The sequence below is a fragment of the Nannobrachium achirus genome (genome assembly GCF_963921795.1).
Source record: "Nannobrachium achirus genome assembly, chromosome: 6".
NCBI classification, from domain to species: Eukaryota; Metazoa; Chordata; class Actinopteri; order Myctophiformes; family Myctophidae; genus Nannobrachium; species Nannobrachium achirus.
This window is the reverse complement of record NC_137815.1, coordinates 59,321,648-59,348,876: the sequence shown is the minus strand read 5'-3', so window position 1 is coordinate 59,348,876 and position 27,229 is coordinate 59,321,648. Positions and strand designations below refer to the sequence as shown.

The window sequence follows — 27,229 nt, the reverse complement described above, 5'->3', positions numbered from 1 at the left end:
TGTGTGAAACTGAAGCGAGAGAATAAGCACCCACATACAGTACGGCTTCTCTCCTGGGGCCCCTATAAATATCCCTGCGTTGAAAAGGACACTCAGCAGTGACTGTAAGAATCCATCATTAGCAGTTAGAAATTTGGCATTGGCACGATTCATGGTTCAGTGGGCTATAGAAATTATGCGGATTCAGAGTCAGCCTGATTTGTCTTTCTTATCCGCCCCCACCCATTCAGTCTCTACTTCAATAAAGCGGGAATGATCTTTAAACGATCTAAAAGGGGAATAATATGTGTGGTTTGTGACAGTTTTCATATTCTGTCTCACTATGAGGAAATATTAGCGTTAGGGCTTCCCTCCCTCTTTCTTTATGTACCAGCAAGAGAACTCAGCCAGTGAAGCCATTAGGATGAGAGCAGAGCACATTGATATTGTACTTCTATGACTAATGCCGAGCCTGTGTATGGGCACAAAGCAGAATGCATTGATTCTTGTTTTTTGGGAAAAGCTTTTTTGGTAGTCAAGGCCAGGGGTTCCTGGCCTTCCTTAGCTTCTCTTGGCTTCAAAACATTACTGTGGTACTTTATATTTTTCTCTTCAAACATAAATTTACAAGGCTTACCTGTTGTGTTGAACGTTTTTAATAGACTGTTTGTCAATGTTTGACCATTAATGTTTGATCCCTATAACTGCAAACTAGTGTCTGTATTTCCATCAACTAAACTACTTATTTAGCTAACTGTTTGCTACGGTGATAGTAAGCCAGCCAGCAGTAGCCTAATGGTAAGAGAAACCAGTTTGTTACAGCAAAGTAGCTTGTTGCATTTGTTTCCCACAAGTGACCAACAACACAAGCCCATGATTGTACAGCAAAGTTCTTAGATATAACATCATTGTATAAATATAATGGAATCCTCCATGGGATCTTGGTGAACAACCCTGGTTAAATAAGGGTTTGTGTGCTATGTTATAGCTATGTGCTATTTGTGTCTATATGATCCCATGCAAAGGCCCCCACTTCCTTCCACCCTAGCCTGTATTTGAGCCTACAGTATCGAGAGCACCATCGCAACCAGGCCTCGGCCCAATTATAGGGTTGGAGTTGTAAAGGAAATTGTAAAGCAGTTGGATGTACGTAAGCACCGGATGTCACTGGTTGTGCATATATACAGTATGGTCTGATGCAAAATCCCTCTAATTGCAGGCTGTCACCATTACGTGCCACCCATGGCCCACATGCAGTAATTAACTGTACACAATCACTTTTATTTCTGAAGATCTACAAGCTACTAAAGATAGTTAGTACCCTCTAATTGAAACATCAAATGTCACAAGGTCTCTGCACCCCACCCACCCAGTGAAGGCTGTGATGTTTCTCCCCTTTTATAATGTTCTATTCCTGCACCATTTGGGATTAGACAACCAAATGATCACGCTACTGTATTGTCCCAGAATAGTTCGCTAATGGTTGTGGTTGATTCATTGATTGTTCAGGCTATACCCCCAAAAGGTGTCTTTCACGATAGTTTAATGGATTTCTACCTATCATGTTGGGCACCACACAGTACAGAAAGAACAATAATGTTCATTATTGTTCTATATGGAATCCAGATGGGATGATTCATCATCATGATGGGATCTTACGGTTTTGGATGATGAACTCAAATGCACAGTGTTGCAGGTAGGACATTACTGTAGACTCTGAAGATTTCTAAGGTTGATGTAGTTTTATAGCCTTTAGGATTCAGCTGTCAAGACACAGAAGGCATTGAGAAATTGTATGTCAGTTTCCCATGTCTTCACAATTCAGGTTAAAATTGCCAATGCCACCTGTAAACTTGACCTTCAATGCTCCAACAGTTAATGATTTTGAATCCAATTGCAATTATATCAATTTATGATTTAATTAATGTGAAACATTTCTATTCTATTTGAAAGGTTATAGCTACTGCTGAACCATTCTTACCAGGACTGGGCTGTTTGAAGCTTCCACCATACTGTGCTCACAGTGGACTGTCTATAGCCAGACATGCCCCCCTCCGTGATCTGTGGACATGCAGTAAAGGGCAGAGCCTTTGGAGCCACACATGTGCTTGGATAAACGATTGATACTTGTTTTTATAGGCTATTTAAAGCAGGCTTCAAGTCTGTCTTTGAATGTGCACCTTTCATCTGTAATCAATAGCACAGCAGGCACTTTGACCAAGGTATGGTGCATAGATATTTTCATTTAATCCGGCCATGAGCGAGTTAGTTTTTTCATTGTCTCCGCCAGGCTGAAAGGCATGGCCGAGACTATGTTTTGCAATCCGTCCGTCCGTCCGTCGGTCCGTCCGTCCGTCCGTCCGTCCATCCGTCCGTCCGTCCGTCCGTCCGTGTGTGTGTGTGTGTGTCCGTGTTTATATGTGTGTCTTTGTGTCCGTCTGTCGGTAGTAGGCCTACTCCTACAGGCCTAACCCTAACCCTAACCCTAAATCATGCAAATCAGTAGACAGTATCTCTATAGTCATGTGATCAACAGGGATCTGTCAGATTTTCCTTATTACATCCTCATTGGCTAAGATTGGCTTCCAAAGTTTGCAGGATTGGTCCGTTTTGAAGAAAATGCCTCAAATAATTTACGAAAATGCGCGTAAATTCATTTTCCACTAGGCTGAGGAAGAAATGCCCCCGTTTTCACATGGCTGTTATATCGCCACCAGGAGGCCGATTTCTGCAATACATTTTGTCCAAAATGTCACACAAAACATTTTACACACCTCGATGATCACTCAATACCAAACAATGCACACCTGGCTACAACATACATTCCTCAAATGCTGGAGACCTGGTGCATTTTTTTTTTTTTTTTATCATTTAGTAATTTGAATGATGCTGTAAGGTTTGGTGTGTTCTTTAATCAAGATGCGTCCATACATGTGCACGCCATCTTTCCGGTCTATGTTCGTGTAACAAGAGACATTCAGGTCAACATTCAAACACCCAAGACCTGATGTCAGATCTGCACTTCGTCTAAGTTACATAAATACTAAACTTCCGGTGTTCTTGGATGAAAGAGGATTCCTTTAATTTTTCCTGGCAACACTGCTGCCCTGGGGCTGTCCTGGGCTCATTTAGACAATGCATTCAGCCATAGCAGCACTACCACCCTCAGAACCTTGCTACTGTAGATAGAGCTAGGGATTAGGTTACACTTCAGTGGGCAATAGCAAGCCCAGGGGTGTCGCACCAAATTCTGGGCCCTGGGTACAAGGATTCACTGCGGGCCCCCCATGAATGTTCTTCATAGGGGGAGGGGGTTTAACCCATTTAGACTGGGAGTGCATTATTATGCATTATTCTGTGCTTTAACTATTGAAAAATAGCAGATATACAAGCTCACGTGCCGCACTGCAAGCTTGTAGATCTGCTATTTTTGAAAAATCGTGAAAATTCTCTGAATAACAAAAGTCTTTGAATAGGCTTATTTCAAATCCTAAGGTTTTTTGAAAAGCCTATGTTTCTATGTCAGTGGTGCTCAAACCTTTTCATGTGAAGGACCCCCAAAATCATATGTATTTGGCCATGGACCCCCATCTCAAAATATTAAGTTCCCCCCAGAAGCAAAATTTGAGTTACAAATACATATATTCAAAGATTTGCACACATTTTCACAACTTTTCAAAAATAGCAGATCTACAAGCTCGCATATCTGCTATTTTTCAATAGCTAAAGTATAAAATAGTTAAGGCCCCCTCCACCCGTCCTTGGGCCCTAGTAACTCAGTCCCACTTTTCCACCCTTGTGACGCCCCTGAGCAAGCCACTGTCCACCCCGTGGCTCCTGACTCATCCCGTTTTCCTCTGCTGACATTCCCATCATCCCCTGCTCTTACAGTGCGCTCATCGCTTTGACATGCTTGTGAGTTGTCCAACAAATGAGGAATTTGTACATCTCGCCAAGCAGCTGATGAGTACTCGAGAAGAGTAAGTGACTGTAGAAGGCTGGGAATAAAGAGCTATTTGAACTGTATGACCAAACAGAAATGCTCTGACTAGCTTTCGGATTGATGGCCCAATGGATTTTGTTTTGTTTGTTTGTACAGTGCCTTCTTTCATTCTGCCTTCTTCATTAAATATCCTATATTTCCTCAAAGGGCAGTGTCATAGAATAGAATAGAATAGAATAGAATAGTCCCCACTCATCCACAATGCATTGTGCAAACAGCCTGAGCCTAGCAGAGTCAACCTAAGTTCATACAATGTACTTCAATGAGGAGCATATTATGAATGATCAATTTCTAATCAATGGAGCAACTATTTTGATTTCTAGCCCACCTTTGGAGTTTCATCATGGCAAAGTAACTACCCAACCCAAACCTCTACCAAAGTGTCCTTGCCTTTTAAGTACAAGTATAATGGTTCAAATTATTGTGTTTAGATACTGTATGTGTTGGTTCTGCTGAATATTCCTCTGGATCACAGATGCCCTGCAATGAGTGATGCCCACTGTGCTGTTGTGGTACTTCAGTCAGACTGGAGGTCTGATGTTTGCATAATATATACACACATACTTTATTTTAACAGTTTTATTGGGGGGTATCTTGCAGGTTACAGTAGTAGACAATGAATCAGTTTACCCCTTTGAATAAGAACAAAAAGGACAAACAAACACAAAATACATACACACATACATATGCCTGTAACTGTTGACGGTCAGCAATGTACAGCTAATATTGGAATGTTTTACTGTATGTTAAGATCTAAGATCTATCTTTGTGATTTTGGAAGAGTAAATTGTAGGGGACATATACATCATTAGGACATGGCTTCCTTATCATTTCATGTTCCCATGCTCTGAGATCACATTCCAAGTTGCTGAATGCACCTGTGCACTATAACTGGGCTGAAGGCAGCAAAAGGCGGAGCTTTCCCAAAATAGATAAAGACTTGAAAATTTCCACAAAGCTAATGTCTCTTTCCAAGACAGCGATTCTTTCTCAGCCAGCACTTTCAGCTAAAAAGGTTAGGCGACTGAGCCGTGTCTGGAGTCTGGACACTGGATGTGAGCCAGCTCTTTGTTCCTCTCCCCAGTCAGTTGTGGGGGCTGTCTAATGAAGTAGAGCTGGGGTTCATTGGGTACAATGTAAAAGCTTTCACTAGGTCGAGGAACAAATGCCACCCTTTTCACAATGCCATGTTATAGCGCCACCAGCAGGTCGACTTTTGCTAAAGGAATTTTTGGAACAAAATGCCTGAAATCATGCAGCATCCGATTGCCATGAAAGGCCGAAGCACACATGGCACCCTTTTCACATTGGCCTATTATAGCGCCACCAGGAGGCCACAATAGCCTATACCTGACCTGGCGGAGACCTGTGCTCGGAAGAGCACTGCTTCTAGTTTGAAGTGTGGTCTTGGAAGCCACAGCATTGCATTAACAGCTGCGTGGCTAACTTGGTTTCCTGGACAGTTTGTATGTTGGGGGTAGGGAAGGCAAGGCATACATCTTAGAAAGTAATCTACGGAGTCTTAGATTTAAGTTGCTGTGGCATGCAGAGAATGTATGTGTTGTATTTTTGTCATACCAGTCCAGCCCCTTTATTCGGAGGAATGTCAGATTTGAATTGTGCACATGTGATTATGTATCAATTATTTCATTTATGTTATAGCCTATTTTATGTAGGCCTTATTTTATGTAGGCCTTATTTTATGTAGGCCTGTGTATTAGAATAGGGGCCATGGCATTGGTCCGAAGGTTCATTAGTCCGAAGGTTCATTAGTCCGAATTTGTTAAGAATACTATGCCTAACTCTAACTCTAACCCTCATCAAATACCATCTCAAGTAGGGATGTGGTGTGCAGTTGTAATTGCATTACCGGTATTTCTCATTCTACGATCCTAGTCTATGCAGCAGTGGTGTAAAGTAACATATACTCAAGTACTGTACTTAAAGGAGTAGTTCACCCCCAAAATGACTTTTTTTCTATTGATTAGTCACGCCATGGAGACTAGAGTTCAATAATATTTTTAGTTTTTTGTTGCATTCCTAAGACAAAAATGTGATAACAATAAATGTACCCCCATTCGTTCTGGATGCGGGTCCCCATCCGGAATCAATGGGGGTAAATTTACTCGAATCAAATTTTTGTCTTAGGAATGCGACAAAAACCAAAACATATTATTGAACTCTACTCTCCATGGCATGAGTAATCAATAGAAAAAAAGTCATTTTGGGGGTGAACTACTCCTTTAAGTAAAATGTTTAGGTATTTGTTACATTACTTGAGTATTTCCAATACTTTTACTTCTACTCCACTACATCTCAGAGGCAAATATTGTACTTTTACTCCACAACATTTATTAGAAAACTTTAGTTACTTGCCTGGTAGATTTTGATAAATTTGAAAATAGCCGATCTACAAGCTCACATCGGGATGCATTGTGAGCTTGTAGATCTGCTATTTTCAAAAAAGATTTTTTACACATTTTAAAACTTTAAATGGGATCTGCATAATAGTAGGTCTATACTTTCTACTTTTGGTAAGTACCTTTACTCAAGTAGCCTACATTTTTAGTAGTGTTTCTACATTGCAGTATTGGTAGGCCTACTTTAAAACAATTAAAAGTAAAACATTTGAGTACTTTTCCCACCAGGCCACCACTGTCTAGCTGGAAGGAAGGGAATCTCCTCCTGAGCGCCACCCCTTCAGTAATTATGCATGTTGTGTGAAAACAAAGAGGCGGGCTCTAGTCTCCTTTCCAGCAAGCAGCCCTCGCTGGTTGCGAGGCAGAACAGAACAGATCAGAACAGAGACAGGGAGAGCGCACAGCTTCAGCTTCAGCATCAGCATCAGCAACGGAACCGCGCGCTGATGATTCTCACTTTCACTCTACTCTACTGGGATCTTTTATGCTTTTGTTCATCCAACTTTCCAGTACCTTGTAGCAGCAGCCGTGATGTGTTCAATCATATAAGGACGCGACGCGTGATTAAACGCGCAACTTTATTTTGTCCCCGATGAGGAGGAGGTGGACACCGGCTCGAGTTTTTAGTAGAAGAAGTCGGTGTTGGCACAAGAGATGCGGCGTGGGAGTGTTTTCTTGTAAAATGTGTAGATCGTGGTGCTCTACACATTTGTGTGATTTTAAAAGACTGTGAGAGAGACTTTGGCGGGGAGTGAAATCGGATCACAATGGTCCAGAACGTAATTTTGGTGTTTTTTCGTAGGAGACTGAGCCAGAGGCCAGCCGTGGAAGAACTGGAGAGTCGAAACATATTGAAGCGTGAGTATCCTATTTAATTTATTAATTCATCAATGTGATTCGAATCCAATGTATAGCTGATCGGAGTTCTACAAACAGTCCAAGACTTTTCAGAGTAGTTAGTTGGCCAAAAAAATCAATGGTTCTCAAAGTGGGGTCCGGGGACCTCTGGGGGTCCTTGAGGGAGTTCCACGGGGGTCCCCAGCTAAATGATGATATAGCCTACTGTAGGAACCAAATGGACCCTATGAGTCTGTAACTCAGAGAGTGTACAAATGGAACATTTGTACGCTCTGAGTTAAATTAATGTTGATTTTACAATATAAATTGGAGTTTCAGAGATAGAAATGCCATTAAATGGGGGTCCTTAGCCTATTTTATGTCAAACTGGGGTTCCTAAAATTATAATGATAATCTCTGCTAGTCTACTATGAAGCCATAGAAATCTTCTCTTATGGGGGTCCCTGGCGTATCTTTTCACATGAGGGTCCGCGGGCTAATAAGTGTCAATTTGGGGGTCCTTGACATGAAAATGTTTGAGAGCCACTGGCCTAAATAATAGCCTATCCTTTAGATTTTAAATGTGTGGTCGTTAAAGTTAATTGGTGATGAAGATATTCTATCCTCTATCATGGTTCACATTTCCAGCTTACTGCAATTGTGATACAGTCAACTGTGTCAGTTACACCAGCCTATGTCCTGGCCTTCTTGAAATGTATAGACTACAAAAAGTTTTGTTTTCATAGAAAAGGTTTGATCTGAATGATATAAGAAACTACGCAGATAGACCTGATATGATACTATACAATGTATCCCCTACCTTGTACATGATGCTTTTTGATATATATATTTTTTTGTTATGTCCATGAATTGAATACCAAGAACTTCTGACGTAAAAAAGACTGTAAAAGGACTTATTTTGGATGCTCCTTTTAGACAGGGTGTTTAACTGTACTGTACTGTACTACATCTTTTTATTGTGTTGACTATACTAGTAGGCCTACTGTTCTCCATTTTGTCTAATAGAATATAATCTATTATAATCAATGATTAGCCATAAATTATAACACTAGTGAAAATGTCTACAAAATAAAAGTCCTCTACTGCAACAAGCATTATAATTTATGGCTATACAATGAATGCTTAAAGGATAATACTAATACAAAAAGCCATAAGGACTTGTTGTTTCCATTGTGGTTCTGTGTATTCAATTAATCAAGACATTTAAAGACATAATAATATACAAGACAGGGTAGGGTGGGAGGGGTCATTTCTGGTTTTATGCTTAGACTTTTCAAGGACAAGTTACACATTGCAGACAGGTGCTCTTTTATGGCAGTTTTGAAGGAGGGTATAAGGAGTCACACTTTTTCATGTCTGTTGGCAGGGCATTCTAAATGTTGGTGGTGTAGCTGTACAACAAATTTAACTAATGTTTATGCTGAAACCTATTCATGACACTTCACATCCACAAAGCCTCAACATCTAGAATGCAGCATAGTCAACTTCAGGTCACATGGACCGATCATGTCACTTTTACTGTGAGTTCCTCACCTAAGAAGCATGAAAGCCATTTTCTGGCTTTTGTAGCTCTTTTTGCTGATGTAGGTCAGGCAGACAGTCATGGCTCTAACTTCAGACATTGCACCTGTGAGCCTGACCTACAGCAGCTGTCTATTTTCATTATTAGCTCTCTCTGTCTCTATAGGGGCCTTTTCCACCGGCAAAGAACCGGTTCAGGTTCTTTCTCCCGCCTATGGGATGGCAACTTTCTTGGAACCTTGGTTCGTTCTTGTGAACCGGCCGCGAACCAACTTTTACGGTTCGGAACCAACTCGGTTCTCGGTGGAAAATCTCACCTCTGGTTCATCCCATAGGTGGGAGAAAGAACCCGAACCGGTTCTTTGCCGGTGGAAAAGGCCCCTCTCTGTCCCTTAACACAGTCACATGTGCATGCAAAAGAACAAACATTATTTAGTTTCCATTGCTATTAGTACACTTAAAGTCTGAGCTGCAGCCATGGAATACAGATTAAACCTACAGTACATTGGATCCATGAGGTGTTCCCCCTTAACGTTCATATAACTCAGAACCACAGGTAGTGGAAGAACAATTACATAAAATTGAACCAACACAGGCTGATACTTAAGTTACCATCGCTTTAAGGTCAAGATAGTAGTTAGAAATAGATTTTAAAACAAATGTAGCACTGCATCTTCCTCTCACACACACACACACACACACACACACACACACACACACACACACACACACACACACACACACACACACACACACACACACACACACACACAGGCTTGAATCCAACCCAAGTACGTATCCTGACTGTTCTGACCATATAATAGTTCCAATCCACCTGTTCAAAGTATTTACTACAAAGGGAGCGGAGGGGATGAATTGGCACACGTCGTGACAGACTGGATTCAGTGTTTGCTATTCGCTGTCCCAGCATCAAATCTTTTTGACCTGTGACAGAATACAGTAGATTGTATAACCTAGTTTACTTGTCATTATTATGACGTCCTATTTGTCCTTGTACTACTGTCTATTCTATAGACTATAGTATAGAGTCTATACTATTAAATATATACCCTCAAGTGTTTGAAATAAAACCACTTGAGAATTTAGGAATTTGCTTACCTTGTTTAGCACTTGGTGAAGTGCTTCTGGTTGTGATTACTTGGCATTCTGCGTATGTGTGTTACACTTCTTTCCTTTCGGCATCACTATGACAAGGTAGTCGTATCTCCAGAAAAATTGGATGATATGCAATCATGCATTTCCGAAGGGAAACACATGAACACCCTTCTCTCATTTCCCATTTTCTGATATGTGGCTTTACACTTTATGCAACAGAGAGAAATGACCAGACTGAACAGGAGGAGAGGAGAGAGATCAAACAGCGGCTCAATAGAAAGGTAAGGATTACTTTGTGAATCCTAGTATGTCTGCTGACCAGACAGTGCACATTCACACCTGCACATTTTACACTGGGCCACTGAAGCTGCAACTCAAATGCTCTGAAACACATGCACACGTTGCATGTAACACAAGTAAACTTCAAAGTGGAGTTCAAACCTCAATGTAGGCCTACATACAGTACAGCCTGGTATAGTTCAAAACTCAATATAAAACCTCAATATGCAGCGTGGTATAGTTCAAACCTCAATATACAGCCTGATAGTTCAAAGTTCAAACCTCAATACACAAGTGTTTCAATTTATCTGATTGGCGTAGAGCTAATGTTCTACGCCAATCAGAACACCTGTGTGGTCCTCAACGTGGCCGGTGTAGGACTACAAATTAAATCCATGAATATGCAGGCTGATATACTGTAGTTCAAACCTCAATATACATTCTGTTAAAGTTCAAACCTCAATATACATACATCCTTTGGTATAATATGTAGTATATTTGTGTAATATCCTCATCCTAGACAGTGTGTAGTTGAACCATCCTTTTGTCATACACACCTGTCGCCAACTATATAGGTGCACATGCCTTTTAAATGTTATAGTTCAAGCCTCAAACTAAATTTATTTTACAATTTATATTTGTTTTATTGGTTTTACCATCACTGCTTTTTGACTTAAATCATATACAGGGTTTGACTTTACAGCAATCTCTTCTAGCGCAATTCTTATCTGTTTTTCATTTTCCCAGCTTAACCAGAGGCCAACAGTGGACGAGCTGCGGGACAGAAAGATCCTCATTCGTTTCAGTGATTATGTGGAGGTTGCCAAAGCTCAGGACTATGACAGGCGGGCTGACAAGCCCTGGACCAGACTGTCTGCTTCTGACAAGGTACACTCACAAGATATCTCTGTTTTGAGGTCAGGCTATTGTCTCAGAAAATGTTTTAACATGAGCGCAATATATGTTGCGTGAAGTTCCCTTTACTGATTTTTATAGAGGGTATGCGCGTGATATCATCCTCATACCCAGGAGTTATATTATGCGGGAACGCCTACTGAGTGGCAAAAAAACCTACTTTATGGCCTTGACAGCCCATACATCCAAAAAGAAAAGTCCCATCTGATTGCATTAAAAGATGTTAAACAACGTTAAACTCACTTGGACACTCACTTTGGCACTCTATTTGCCATTCACTTCATGCATTTGCATACCCTCGGATGTTGATGCTACTGTATGTCACTGCAATTTAAACTCTGAAAAGCTCGCCTATTTCTCTTATAAGCTTCAGATGTTTTGGTTGTTGTTTTTCCATTTTTCATCAGATATATAATTCATGGTCGCTTTCATTTGAATAGCTTTAACACCTGAGCACCTGCATTTATATATAATGGGACACACCTGTGCTCATGCTTGTTTTTGTTTTTGTTCTACAGGCAGCAATCAGGAAGGAGCTCAATGAATTCAAAAGTAATGAGATGGAAGTTCATACTTCCAGTAAACACCTGACAAGGTCAGTGGGTATGACTGGGTTGTGTCTTTTTTTTACTCTTAAGGGTCAAGGCAAGCAATAAAAATAAGATTTAATTTGCAAGCTTTTCAGCATGTGGCATCAGGGTCAAGGTCAGAGTGTGCAACAAATATTGCATATTGAATATTCTACACCTTCAGATCAGTGCAAGGTTTGGTTTAGATTTAGCTACATTTAGCCCTCTGGAGATAAGAAAGCTGCAGCCTTTTGCTCCAGCCGTCAAATATAATGAATGTGTGCACACAGATTTAGCTTACGTTTTGCTTATGCTGTATTTTGGCTCTCTCTAAGGAGCAACAGAAAAAGGTGTGCTGTGAATTAGAATAATTCAAGACCGGGGTATCAAACTAATTTTAGGTCCTAGGACCTAGAATAGAGTACCCAAGTCCTGACGTCACTCGTTCATCTCCTGGGTCGCAGAGGTTTTTCTCTATAACATTGGGTCTAGGGCTGTCACAATTATTACATAAACTTCTAATCGCAATTATTTTTCATAATTGCGATTATTTTTCATAATCGTCATTATCGTTTCCATGTTGAAAAATGTTCATATATTTTTTTTAAGTAAAAGAATTGTGGAAATAGCAGATCTACAAGCTCACAACGCGTCGCGACGCGTTGTGAGCTTGTAGATCGGCTATTTCCACTATCAATGTTATTTTTTAAGCCGAATGTTGTCAAATATGTCAGTAATTTCTTTGTATATTTAGGTTATGTGTCATATCTGCCATGTGCAACTTCAAAGCCTAAAAGCCAAACAGAAATGTCGACAAAAACACATTTAAATCGTTAATCGCAATTATTTGAGAGAAAATTAATCGTCATGTAAAATGTCATAATCGTGACAGCCCTAATTGGGTCATCTTAAAACCGTCTCATATAAGCATTGTGGTCCAAAAATAAACAAACTGTCTCTGCGATATTGGGGAGTAGGCTCTGTATCGTTTACGATAGCTAGTCGCTTATATTTTAGTAATCCTTACCAACAGTCTGTTTCTGGCGAAAATGTAACAAATTCGGCGGCAGTAACAATAGAGTTTTCTCGACAGAATCAGTTGATTCTTCATATAAAAACCAAAATTATTTGTTTCTTTTTGGAACACAGTTCTTTGACACGATATAAAAAAAAACGCAACCCAGGTAGGATGTGTGAATTACGTCAGATTTCGATGCTCTATAGGCTGGACCAGTTGTGTAAAGACACGTGTCGTGTGCATGTGCCCCTACAGCTATTTGGTTTGTTTTTTCAACCTGCTCTCATGTGTCTCTCAGCTATAACGGCAAAACAATATATTTAACTTTACAAACCTTTTCTGAGAAGAAAATTGATAGAAAGCATTAGCATTTATGAATTGTTGGGTGTTTAAATAAAAAAAAAATATGAAGTGGAAATGTCACAGCTCAGTCTACGATATCCCAACATTGGGAAGGAAAAAAAGAATCACCCTATATTGATAGTGTGGGCCAGCAAGAACACGCCTGATTTTAACACCTGAAGATGGTCTTGGGTTGCTACACGTGGGTCACAGTTTTTAAATTCATTTCAATATTGAAATAGCCATAAAGGCTTTTTAACTTTTTTAACTTTTTCGCCTTTTACTGGGGGCATGGTCTAGAAAAGGTATTCAACATTCAGAGAGATTACCAGCACTCTCTGAAACGTCCTTCAGGCACTTTTATTTAATTGCCACAAGTAGCCTACAAAACAATGGTTGTGTTTTGGCCCAAAGCCTTCTTTAGCTTTCTAGTCAAGTACAATAACTGTATAGTGTTATACAGTCAAGTAACTATAGAAGGCTTTATGATGTGTACATTGTGCTGTGCTGTGAATTAGTGCCAACGCATGGCTGAAGTACTGTCCATTTGCCAATTAATAGGATTTTGGTTGATGAAATCTGGGCACTCATCTGAGTGGAAACTGTTCACAGAAAGGTCAACACTGTCTGGAATCTAAGGAAGCCAGCGGTGACCCTATATTGCTCTATATAATCCATGAGAGACTCTAAGAATTGGGCCAGCTCCTGTGGGTCATGCCACTCAATCTAATGCATGCCAGGACTTTTAAGATTATAATTATGTAGGCCTACTGTTAGAATGTTGGGGCATTAAAGATTCAAGGTCAACGACACTGACACATACTCGTATTTTCCTCTTCTTTGACAGGTTCCACAGGCCATAGCAAGTGTTTCTTCTGTGAAGAGTTGCTGATGTCTGGTTCTGTCAAAGAAGACCTTGCATGGAGTCTTCCAGTGCCCTAGCCCACAGTCCCTGGGTGTCCTGATATTTGGGTGCAGTGAACCACGGAGGCTATGTCTCCAGATTCGGAGCTGCTGGTCGAGGGAGGTGCATGCAGCACGCTCCATTTAACGCTCAGAGGAACATCTCCTTACCTTTTTTCCACCTATTCGGAGGAGCAGGAGTTAACATGGTCATGTTCACCATAGAAAAAATCAAGACCTTCTTTTTTTTTTAACGGACTCTTTTGAAAGATGGCCTTTTTGATGGTAGTGAAGAAAATGTGCATGTGACCGACTATCTGTCCCACTCCAGTACCATTAGTCACATCCCAAGATGTGTTTGGGTTTCACTGATTGAGTTGATTCAGTTTCATATTGATTGTGTACATGTTCTTCAATGGAAAAAAACATGTCTGTGTAGAAAAAAATGAAAAAAATCGATTTGTAAGCACTATTTATTGTCTGCACAATACAGGTTTTGAATTTGTAAGAAATCGTGTTTGTGTATGGTGTGATTTTAATGGGGTTCCTAAATTACACGTGACATTCTGACAGTCATCAAAAAAAAAGGTTTAGTTAGTCATTAATAAAGATCAGATTTAAGTTGTTATTTACACCACAGATTTAACATACTGTATATATCCTGTGTAATCATACTTTTTGTTACCTTAATTATAAAACAAATGATCTCAATACAAAGGATTAGCCTTTTTTTGTACTTCTAGATGTTCGGGCCGTAGAGTTCAGGCAGGCCCTCACACCTATGCTACGTCACATGTTTTCAGTTATAGTTACTGTATATATAGGTACAGTACATGTTGATTCAGAGTGTCCAGCCTGGCTCTGTGTAGAAACAGATGGCAGGCTCAGTGTAAGTCACACTGTACAATAACTGACATCAGGACCCCTCACTGACTGGAGTAATGAGTTGATTGGAAACAGGCAGGACGTCCTACAGGGCACCTAGTGGGCAGGGAGCCCCAGAACGGTGTCTGAATCACGGATATATGGGAGGAGAGGATGCTCTCATGGGCGTGGGTGGGATATCCTGACTTCCGGGTGATCCTCACACTTCTAGACCAGCAGTCATGAAAGCCAAGAGTATAAGCACCTGCAGTGCGCGCACACAAGCAAACACACACCCCTACTGTACATGCATTTCAATGTGGATTTTAGGCTACTGTAATTACAAATGTGTCGCCTAATTGTGTGCTCCAATATAAGAAAAGCCTGCACACTGACAAAATCCATGGAGAGGCTCTTCAATAGAAAATGTATTTACATAGTGAAATACAGTATATTAATACCACTTTCTCATTTAAAAATGTCAGTGCATACTGGTGAAAGGAAAATGTAAAATATTAACAGCATATCATTCAACAAAATGCATTTGGGTCCCCATTAAGAATCAATGGGGGTAAGTTTACTATAATCAATTTTTTGTCTTAGGAATGCGACAAATACAAAAAGATATTATTGAACTCAAGTCTTTGTGGCATGAGTAATCAATAGGAGAAAAAAAGTAATCTTAGGAATGCAACAAAAACAAAAAGATATTATTGAACTCAAGTCTTCATGGCATGAGTAATCAATAGGGGGAAAAAACATTTTGGGGGTGAACTACGCCTTTAAGAATTAGGGTTTATTTACAATTGAGCCCCATTGAATATCTTCATACTGTATCATATCGATCACTAACAGGTACAGTAAATGCTACTTAAGGCAGCAGAGAAGCAACATTGCTTCGAATATGAAAATATTGTTTTCCCCGCTGATAGGGAAATTTGAGCCTCAACTGAAGAATAAAATAGATTTGGTCAATACTGCCATCTAGTGCTAACACTCAGTGAGTTCTCCTGGACTAGGATTATAGATAACTCAATGAAGTGATTATTAGTAGTGAGCTAAATGTCGGGGTTTCCAAGGCTAGTAGTGAGCTGCAATAAGAAATTGTTATTACAGCTAAATGTATGCTTTATGTATCAAATCCATCTTTCAGTGGCACACATGTGTAGCCTACTTCAGCAGAACAGAATTGTCACCTTTTACCAAGAGCATGAATGTCTCTTGCTACGGCTCAGATGAGCCCTAGTCATCTCGATCCTCCATACACCTGGTTATAGCTCCATAAGTATAGGCTACTTTGTTATCCCATGTTTTCACTAGTTTACAACATTTACAACATTATCTTTAAACAGTACATGCCATAGGTTGGGGCTGCATGCATGGCACAGCAAAATATGAACACAGATCATTTGCTAGGAAGGAAAGAAAGACTGGCCAAAATAAAAGCTTGGTTTATGGTTAGTGTCAGCAACAGAATATAATACAGTAATAAAGCTGGGTGGATGTCACTTAACACAGTTAACACAGCTAGTTGCATTATAAAACTGCAGTTAATGTTTCATTGCACTGCAGTTGTATACATTACAATAGTTTGTCTGCTTCGTTTGAGGCACTTGAGCCTCAAATGTTATTGCCAAAGGAATTACATGTTAGCAATATTTGTGGGCCATAGTGATACGTGTCTATCAGGGTAACAGACTATTGTCATATATATTTTATATTAAAATACAATAATTTTAAACAGTATTATACTGAGTAACATTCCACCAGGGTTCATTCATATGAATGACAATACAATATATTTATTGACTTGAAAATTAATGAATGATAACTAGAATAACTAGTGACACTCCAATTAACAAAAAGAAAAAGGGAAAATACTTTGGGGGAATTGTAATCCCATTTGTTTGTATTATTATTTGTATTCTTTTCTGGTGAACCTTATACATTCTTAGACCTTAAAACAACTTACAGCACTACATTTAACACAATTAGAAGCAATGGGCTGCTAATGAACAGCAGATGTGGGTTCAGTGTCTTGCTCAAGGACACATGTCATGAGCAAATCCCATCACTGCTGCTGTGTAAACAACACACTGCTGCTGTGTACTGTACATGGTGGATTATATTTGTATTTGTTTTACAGTAGCTGCTCTCATGTTCAGTTCATGCAGTCATGCAGTGAGTAAGGCAAATGGAAGAAGCCAACTGTGGCAACCTGCCACTTCTCTGGAATCTGGGCACTCATCTGAGTGGAAACTGTTCACAGAAAGGTCAACACTGTCTGGAATCTAAGGAAGCCAGCGGTGAACCTATATTGCTCCCTATAATCCATGTGAGACTCTAAGAATTGGGCCAGCTCCTGTGGGTCATGCCACTCAATCTAATGCATGCCAGGACTTTTAAGATTATTATTATGTAGGGCCTACTGTTAGAATGTTGGGGCATTAAGATTCAAAAATATATTTACTTTACGCCAGATGACAAACGGCTAACCATAATGATTGATGAATTACTTGAGTCTGTGAATCAATGGACTATTACTTTTAAAGTACTTTTAAAATACATGGCTTTATATACAGGTGAGATGTTTGGTCCTCTACTGTTTAAGCAATCAATAGAGGGTATGCGTGTGAACTAATCATCATACCCGGAAGTTATCCTGGAACGCCTACTGAGTGGCAAAAACTACTTTCTGGCCATGACAGCCACTCGATTTCCCATGTCCATACCCTCTATAAAAAACCCTTATACTGTGGCTTTACCCATTGGTTTTCATGTACAGATTTGAAAAACTAAAAATTGTTTAAAGCCAAACATATCTAAACAATGATAAGGCCTCATTTCCAGTACATTTTGCAATATTATTCACTAGACAGGGCACTCCCATGTGGCCACTCATGTAAAGTGCAGCATGCTATCCTCACACTCTCTTGGCACGGTCACCTTGTAGCTATGGCATGAAAGCTTATAATTATGCCCAGCATTATTGTCCCAGTAGATGGATCCTTCCACTTGATAGCAGATGGCAAACTCCAAAACAGCACCAGGTTGCAAAATGAAAGGCGGGACAGGAAGACGAAAACAGAAGATGTCAGTCTCTGGTGAGTCAGGTTCCCCTCGGCATACAGTTGATACCCAGGATGCCATTGTGTCTGTGCCGGTCCGCCAGTTGGTGAAAGAGTAATGCACTCTGACCTTTTTCTCAAAAGCTAAATTAAGCACTTGTATAGTGCCTGATATCCCCAGCTCTGAGCATTGAACCTGTTCTAGACATACCCTCTGGCTCTGGACACACTTCAAGAAGTCAGACTGTGCTCCCTTATTGTCACAGAAGCAAGGTTTGAAGTAAGGCAGGGACAGCTCCGATGGCCTCCCAAAGGCCAGCTCAGAGCTCATCAGTAATCTGTACATGACATATGGGGGTATCAGGGGTTTCTCGCCGACTTTGAAGACCTTAACTTCCTCAAGTTCGAGGCCCATGGAATCCACAAAGCGTACCTGCATGCTCTTAGCCTCCTTCTTCCTCTGCGTGGGTGAAGGAAGAGACTGGGCCCTTTTCCTCATGATAGGAGTAATGGGTGGATCGCTTGACAAGCTGCGCCTTAGCACAGTAGGGCTCTGGGCCGAAGAAGGAACTCTGGGACTTGGAGGGCGGATCCGGACTGGGGCTTTGACAGGTTCAGGTTTGGGAACATAAATGTCCCTCAGACGGATGGTGGTGGTTTCAGTGCTGGATACACTGCTGAATCCACTGGTGGACTGAGAAGGATGTGTAGTGGACTTCCTAGTTGAAGCCCTCCCCTGTCGTCCTCCACAAGCCTCAGCCATGTTTATAAAACCTGCCATGAATAAAATTACTTTGAGAAACAAAGTAGGCTAACCATGACATAATCTATCAGACTTCAAAGCAGCATGTAGAGCCTACATGTAAAATGTTGACATAGCAAATGTTAGTGTTAACAAATGTTAGTATATGCTGAAACAGAAATGTTAACAGTGGGTTAAAACATTATTACTATTAATCTTGCAGGAGCCAAACCTGCTCCCAAACCTTAATGTTGTTGCAATCTCAGCTGTGGCCACATAACTGTAAAAAATCCCAGCTCTGCAAAAGACATCGGTTGTCCAGGGGAAAAACAGAATTATGTTCAAGCTGCTGTAACTGAGATGACTATAATAGAGGGACTACAGAGCTACACTTCAGAGATGGAATAAGTGGGTGGACCCACTCTTTGAGCACACATCTGACATTTAAACATGAGACCCTAACTGAGGTTAAGTGTAGTAGGAATATTTATAGCAGATTCTGTAGCTGTTATGCTATGTAGGCCTATTTTATTTTTATTTTTTCCAAAAGGGTCCCTTTGTAGCTACCAACATGAAAGGATAAGTTAAGCTATAGATAGCTGGTAGCATATATAGGGCAGATTTATAGCATGCATAGTTAAAGGGTAGAGTAGGTTAACTCTCTCCCCCTTCACATATATGGTTGGTAGAATATATGTCACTATAAGGGTTTAAGATAAATATTGCCATAATATAGGATAAAGATCACAATAGTTTTTGTAAAAGTGAATATTTATTGATGTGTTTGGGGTAAAAGAGGAGAAGGAAGTAACATATCTACAGCTAGGTGATAGTGGGGTCTGGGCTGTATCATAACTGCATGGTGATGATATCAATTTAAATAGCATACAACTTCTAAGACTGCATTTTAAATGGCCAACATAATACTAAATAGAAATAGGCCTACATTGTTTTACACCCAAAAATTTAGAATATCAATATTCCCCATGGGGGCTGAGTGTGGCCTTTACAAAATCATTATTTTGTACAATTACATCCAACTCAATATAAGTGTATTTCCTTTAGCATTAGGCCTAGGTAATCAAACAATTATTTTAATTTATAAAATATAAAATAGACATATTTATTTAGGCCAGTCTAGCAATTAAATTGGCTATTATTATCAAATAGCCTACAAAGGCTAACAGTCAGCATGACATAGCATAGCCTACAGATAAATTAATCACATCATGCGTATTCGCACAAGAACTACATGTCCCATGTCCCATGTTACATACTGTATACAGATACAGCCAGGTACATCTCCCGTTACAGTTTATGACCACAGACAGCAGCACAGCATGTGACGCTAGAGTCATACAGTGTAGGCCTATGTATGTATCGTATTGACATGTAAGTCAATAACATCATTGATTCAAGGCTAAAAGAACATCGCATAGCCCACTGGCATGTTTCTTGGCAGGACGGAACATTAGCAGCATATCGCGAGCTGAGTAGGCCTACATCTAAAAGAAAACAATCAGATTATGGACATTTGACCTTATTGTATGTAATCACATGTCGTTTTACACCGAGCTCCATCTCATCAATTTGATTGGTGGATATTGCAACCTAGCTGTGATGGGCACGATTCTGCATGAACGAGTGGCCCAATGCATCTCCTCCACCAGGGAAAGGGAACGTAATAATAAGACGTCGTGGTGCAGAGACAGCACCAATGTGTCCTGGTAAAGCTATTTTATTATTGTTTAGATCTAAATCAAGAATTGCGGTAGCTGCAACACTCGATGTTTTCCAATGAGATCGTGTTGCAATTTCACTGTTGCTTCCTTGCAGTTCCTATAAATAGCGGAGACGCGTTCTCTGTGCATGATGCCGCGCGCGTTGTAGCTGTAGGTCTATGTGGTTTGTGTTGTTTTAGCGCCTATTCCTTGATTTAAGGCTTTAGGCCTTAAAGAATTCGTGGACATAACCAACTTCTTTACCAATACAATTATAATTATATAATTATCGGCTAATAATAATAATTAATGGTACATTATTTTGGGGCTATCCTATTTCAAAGCCTATATGCCCTGTAAACAAATTAGTTGCAGATGTAATTGGTTGTTTTGTTACAGATTGTATTTCTGAATTCTTTATTCCAAGCGTCAACATGGGTAGGCGGCAATCACAAAGGAAGTCATTGCAATTCCAGATTACAAATCAAGACAGTGTCCATACTACAGACAAAGTAAGTGCAAATGCATGTAGGTGTGTATTGATTTTTTTTCTTTTTTTCTTTTTTTTTTAGTATTATGCTGAACTATTTTTTTTTATTAAACAAAACGTTTGTAAAATATATGGACCCTATTTTTGTTTAATCCAATCAGGAGAGAGAACCAATTTATCAGCTTAAATGTTTTGTTGTCTGCTCATTTATTTGTTTACTTCCATTATCCTGTGAGTTTCTCCTGATTGGAAATAATTGGCCCCTGACCTGAGCTGGAGAGACAGGGACTCAGGGGGATCCCTGTACTGAACAAACACTCATACAATTAATTACTATTATTATTTTCAACATTTAGCCCACAAAAACAATATCACTTAAAATACCTATACCTGTATACCTAAATGATGTTTCTTTCCTCTAAATCTGCAGCGGCTCCAGCAAAGAAGACGGCACAAACCTAATAGCACCTTGAACAAATGCAATGTCCCGCAAATCAGGTCAGAGATCAACCAGATATTGTTATTGTGTCGGGGAAATATATAGGCTCTATTTGATGTCATTCTGGTGAAGTCAAATTACTTTGTCTCTTTTGTCTTGAAAGATACATCATTTATACCTCTGCTTGTGCACCTTTTGACACTGTTATATCGTACTTGCACATTTGGCTATTGTAGACAAGACTCTAACTTAGTAGATGGCATAGGATGAGAGGAAGAGCTGGGGTGAAGGGTGATTGGAAGATGGATGAGAGGGAAAGGACAGCTAGAATCATACTGTGCTTCCACCAGCAGTACAACCAGCTCTTCATTTCATTACCAGTAATAGGACCATTCATACTTCTTTTGCTATTACCTTGCTATTGTAGTGGATTGTTATATGTACACTGTTCTGTGGAACAAATCCCACCAACATTTCACTTGCTTAAGTGACAAATAAAACGCTTCTTGGTTCTTCCCATTCTATAGTGCTAAGGAAACCCCAGAGGCAAAATCCCGTACGGTGACCTCTGCAGGAGACAAAAGGGAGCCCAAAGTACAGCAGGCCTCTCAGCGCTGTCTCCACAGAGACCAGAAGGCTCCAGGTGCCAGAAAGAATAGAATAGCATCAGCTATTCCTATTCCCAGCCACCACCCGTCATCCTCAAGTCCAGCTTCACTGGAGGACCGGTCACCAGACCAGGAGGATGTGATTGCAAGTAGCCACAACAGAGAACATGCCAGTGACCGTGATCTGTCAGAGTTAGAGCGACAACCCTTGCCCCCTTCTGCCCATGTTCCTCCGCAGCTCAGCCTGAGGCCAGAGGTCATTGGCCCAGATGACCTCTCCTCACACGTGCAGACACAGAGAGGGCAGAGTCATGGCAACTTTAATTTCCCAGACTTCCTACCGCCGCCCTTTAATTCCTGGAGTCTCAGTCAGCTGGCTGTGTTCTACAACATGGAGGGCCGAGGAGTCCCTCGGCCGAGGCCCGTGGGCCCTTTGGAGCGGTACATGGAGAGGCTGCTGCGGCTGGAGTGGCTTCAGGTCCGGACGGTGCAGGAGGAGAGTGGGACGTCCAGCTTGGCAGACGTGCTACCTGTTTGCCACAGGTCCCACAGTGCTGCCTCCTCTCGTCTCAGCTCTCCAAAGAGCATCTTGCAGTGTCAGCGTGCCTTCCCACTCACATTCCTTTCAGCGTTGGACAGCCACTCTGCCCTTCTCTCTGGCTGTGCCTGCACGCAATGCCGCATACGCTATTCCTCCTGCAGCAGGACGTGTTGCCGCTCTGGCCATGGCCACAGTCGTCTGTCCGGAATGAGTCCTGTGCGAGACCACAGAAATCCTTCGCCCCTCCCCAAGAGGAGCTACAGTGAGAGCCGTGCGCACTCATCAGACAAGGGCTCAGTATTCAGAGCTCAAAGGTTCAGCAGCCCTGTGAGGGGCAGCAGCCACCTGAAACGTATGCAAGCTTTTGGGAATATACGCAACTCTGTACATGATGCTACTGCTACCACAATGCCTCATTCCACTGTCCCAGACTCATGTGCCAGGGCTGGGAGAGACTTTTTGGCAGGAAGGAATGTATGCTCAGATGACCAGATGACCAGGTCAGCGAGTTTGAAGAGGAATGGCTCAGAGCAGAGAAGAGGCCGATCACAAAGTTGGCGAAATGTGTCTGAGAACAGAAGGAGTGGTTCTGAGTGTAGAAAAGGGTTTGCTGAGCGGAGGAGAGCAGCTGGACCCAAGGAACGGGAGATAAAACCAGATGCTGTCACTGCCATATTGGACAATTTACCCATGTCCAAACACTCACCTCTGAGTAAGCCCAGCAGGCCAAAGCACGTTGAATTTGTGACGTAGTAGTTAATTTAATTAAGTATATGACAGCTGAGCTACTTAATGTATGTCATATTTGTATGTCATATGTTTTAGGCAGAACATCTGTTTTTCTTTATTCATTTGTCCATTTGCACGCTGTTGGGTCTGATTTGATCTCTGGTGTTTTTGTCTGGCAACTAGGGAGAACTGGGTAAGATGAGCCAGTGGGTAAGTTGCACCCTTTATCGAGAAAAATGGAAAACTGGGTTGTCACGTGACCTTAAATCTAGTAAATCCATCATTTACACCTGGCTGTGAAATTGGGAAGCATATGGTGAAAGTAGAAAAAAAAATGTGAAAGAAAATATTAATGGGAAAATCTTTTACACAAAATGTTATCTTAATATTAATCACTATTCATTTATTTCTTTGCTACTCTTTACTTTGGATGAACATACTCAATATGGTATTAACTATTGTCAAAAAAGATTCTGAATAACAAATGTATTTAATTGGCTTTATATTGTTTAAATAACCGTTAAGAAGGGAAATAAGACTATTTGTGAAAGGCAAATGTGTAATACATTTATTTTTGATAAGTGAATACATTTCATTGATAAGTGAATACATATTTGTTCAACTTGAACAATCATATGGGTCAACTTACACCTTACCTGGGGCAAGTTGAGCCACAGGACCACTTTTTCATATTTTTATGGCCCTTTGTTATAGATGCGCTTACTCAAACATCCTGAATTAAGGGTAGATGTTTAGATTTCATTTTGCCTTGCTTCCAGTACAATTTCCAAAGTGGCTCATTTTCAGTTTTTTCACCCATTCTCCCTAATTATAATAGAAAGATGATAAGGGGAAAATCAGTCGCCCGGAGGCAGCACAGCAGTTTAAGGATATTTACAAAGTTACAGAGAAGTATGAAAAGAAAATATATATTGCAATTCTTGCAATTGCCTATTTCTCAAGTACAAGAAGGGAACGCAGAATACTGAGGTAAATCACAATTACAAGAAGTCAGAATTGCGACTTTTAGTTTTTACTCTTCAGCTTCCATAGATTATTTATCAATCCAACAAAAAAATTGTTTCAAATAAAGTTCAGGAGGCTAATGCAAAATTCTATGTACCACACAAGGTTATATGCTGGAGATTTTATACTGATTAAGTTATTGGTTTGAAGTATTTTGTATATTATAATAAAAACAACATGATACACAGTGTCTGTGTCATTTAAGAATGGAGAGGAGGAATAGTAGAATGTGAGCAGGAGGAGGATTGTGGACAAAAAGAGGGGATGGGACATGCAGGAGGATGAAACGTTATTATAGGGATGAGGATAGAATGTTGGAGAATAAGGAAATAGAGAGAAGCATGCTATGGAAATAGATGGCATAGGATGAGAGGAAAAGCTGGGTGAAGGGTGATACCTCCAGGTATAAGACGAATAGTCAGACTCTCGAGGGCATTTGTGATGACGTAGCTCGGGATGGCCATGCCAGGGCAATAAGAGGAATAGCAGTATAACCAGCACTTTATTACACCATTACCAGTATTACTAGGTATACCACCACCACTAACGCCACCTCCACCAGTGAGTATGAGGTTGCTATACTCTATAGTCTATGTAGGGGAATTATTCGCACATCCACTGGATTCAGGTGCAGGTGCGTTGGATAGTGAACACTGAAGAAATCATGAAAAGATATTTCATGAACAAAAACTCCCGCACTCTGCTCTTGCTCAGCTGCTCATTTTATTTCAATTGACAGACGTTTCGGTCCCCCTGGACCTTCTTCAAGAGTGTCTTGAAGAGTGTCCAGGGGGACCGAAACGTCTGTCAATGGGAAATTCAATCTTTTTCAAAGAATCTGCATCAGTCTTCTGATTAACAGTATGCTTGGTATGATTAAACAATGAGGCTAGAAGGATAACACAATTGTATCCATTGTGGTCCTACGTGTTCAATTCATCAAGACATTAAAAGACATAACATACAAGAAGTCATCAACACTAGTGGCAATAAATGTATAATTATGTACAGAAAACACTTATTGCTTTTACTGTGTTCATTTATTACCACTTAGAATCCCTATGCTAAATGTGCAACTACATTCCCTGCAAAACATGATTGTCACATTTATGTCTTTATGTTCAACTTCAAGTTTATTGTCACATGAAGTTTGCTAAAGAAAATATTATCTCAAATAAAAAACTCATACAAGGAATCATAGAATGCAATAGGCAGAGTACCTCAGTCTCTTGTGCAAGTAAGAGACATCACCGAATATCAATGTGAGAGAATACAGTATATTCACAGTTGTATACGTAAAACACCCATTCATACACACACTACGGGTTCAACTTCACTTCACCTCACCTTCAACTTTCATATCACAGGTTTACAGGTATAAAACAGTGGGTTAAATTATTTTTGTAGTTTTCAGGAAAGGGACAAAGCATAGAAATAGAATGAAAAAAGAAAGCAGATATTCCTGATATCAGTGCAGTGAAATAATGTAAATACATTATATTGTACAAGCAGGTCAGGTAGTCCAAGAACATCAATGTAAGTATGAGGTTTTTAAAGTAGCAGCTAAAGAGAAAATATGGTAACAGATGATGTTACAAAATTGCAGCAGTAAGTAACAGATGCTAGTACAGCAATAAACAGTTTATCTAAAACATAGACTTTTATTTATGCTATTGCATGTCTTGATGTCATGTAACATCATTTTATTTTAGCAGCATATATCAGGCATGACTATACAGTATAGTACATACAAACAGAATTGTAATCATGTCAGGACCGACTGGCGACAGGCTGTAGGGAGGGAAGCTCATCTCTCACCATGCTGGGCCTCAGTTTAAAAGTCAACACATTATACATCTATGAATACTCCTTTAGATTTAAAACCTACTGGTCATTATTACAATACTGTAAGTCTGTAACAGTTGTGGAATTTGAACATTTCCTCTGTGAGTTGATACTAATCTACATTTAGAAGATTTACTCAATACAAATATGACAATAATTCCTATACAATAATAGCCACTTAACCTTGCTGTATGAGCCTGATGCTTCATAAGTACACTGAGGGTGTACTAGACTCATAAGACATTATTATCAGACTATTTGCTTCTCTTGCTAGGACATTACATTCATACACATCAGCATGATTGATTGATTGATTGATTGATTGAAGACTTTATTAGAAGTTTGCATAGGAAAAGGTACAGTTTCATGACGGTACAGTTCACTGGTACAAGGTCTCCTAAAAGGAGATCCATGAAAAGACTAAGCTTATTTCCACTGGAAACCATTGACGTATCTCATATAACATTGAATGACAGACAAATAGAACACAGTACTATGCAGTAGATATGTAAAGAAAAACAACAAAAAAAGACAGTAAGTCTAAAACAAACAGTATATACAAAGAAGGGGCAGGGGAGGGTAGGGTTGGGCTAGGTTCATTTTTTACCAGTTGCGAACGGCTGCTGCCTGTAAGTGGTTTTTCAGGGCAATTTTAAAGGATGCTAGTGATCCACACTCCTTTATGGCCTTCGGTAAGGCTTTCCACATTTTGGTGGTATAGCAGAAAAAAAGAGTTTGACCCTTTGTTGGTTTTGACTCTGGGTTGAAAGTGATCTGTGGCGCTGCCTCTGGTGTTGTAATTATGGACATCCTTAATGTTTATAAAGTATTTTGAAAGGTACTTGGGTATCATAGTGGTGTAGTGTATCTTGTACACCAGGCCCATTGCAAGTTGCTGTACTCTGTCATCTACTCTGAGCCACCCCACTCTTAACTGGTGAGTAGCGGTGAGGTGAGTCTGATAGGGAAGGATAAGCAGGACCCTAATTAGTTTATTTTGGGCTGTTTGGAGTTTAGTTTTCAGGGCTTGTGGTGCGTCACGATACCATACGTGGACTCCGTAGTCAAAGAGGGGCTGGATTATTGCACCAGCTATGGTCTTCAGTGTGTTGAAATTGACCATCGGGGCGATCCTCTGTAGGAAACGAGTTCGTTAATTGATTTTATTTATTACTTTAGAAGTCATCTTTTCACTGGAAAGATTAGCTTCAAGGATGCATCCTAAGTAAGAGA

The 27,229-nt window shown here is 40.3% G+C and overlaps 2 protein-coding genes across 2 annotated transcripts in view; one reads left to right on the top strand and one right to left on the bottom strand.

Moving 5' to 3' along the window:
- phactr3b (phosphatase and actin regulator 3b) overlaps positions 1–13,962 on the top strand; it is a gene marked incomplete at both ends in the record, with an annotated part of 48,036 nt that extends 34,074 nt beyond the window's left edge. The window contains 5 exons of the mRNA XM_080728332.1: positions 7,205–7,260; positions 10,117–10,178; positions 10,924–11,064; positions 11,610–11,694; positions 13,868–13,962. Coding sequence (XP_080584458.1) covers positions 7,205–7,260; positions 10,117–10,178; positions 10,924–11,064; positions 11,610–11,694; positions 13,868–13,962 — 439 coding nt within the window. The remainder of the gene's footprint in view (positions 1–7,204; positions 7,261–10,116; positions 10,179–10,923; positions 11,065–11,609; positions 11,695–13,867) is intronic.
- Positions 13,963–17,685: 3,723 nt separating this feature from the next.
- On the bottom strand, positions 17,686–18,618 carry ppp1r3db (protein phosphatase 1, regulatory subunit 3Db; the record flags this gene model as incomplete). Its single annotated transcript, XM_080728331.1, has 1 exon — positions 17,686–18,618. One exon carries the CDS (start codon positions 18,616–18,618, stop codon positions 17,686–17,688), a length of 933 nt encoding a protein of 310 aa, XP_080584457.1.
- Positions 18,619–27,229: the final 8,611 nt, after the last annotated feature.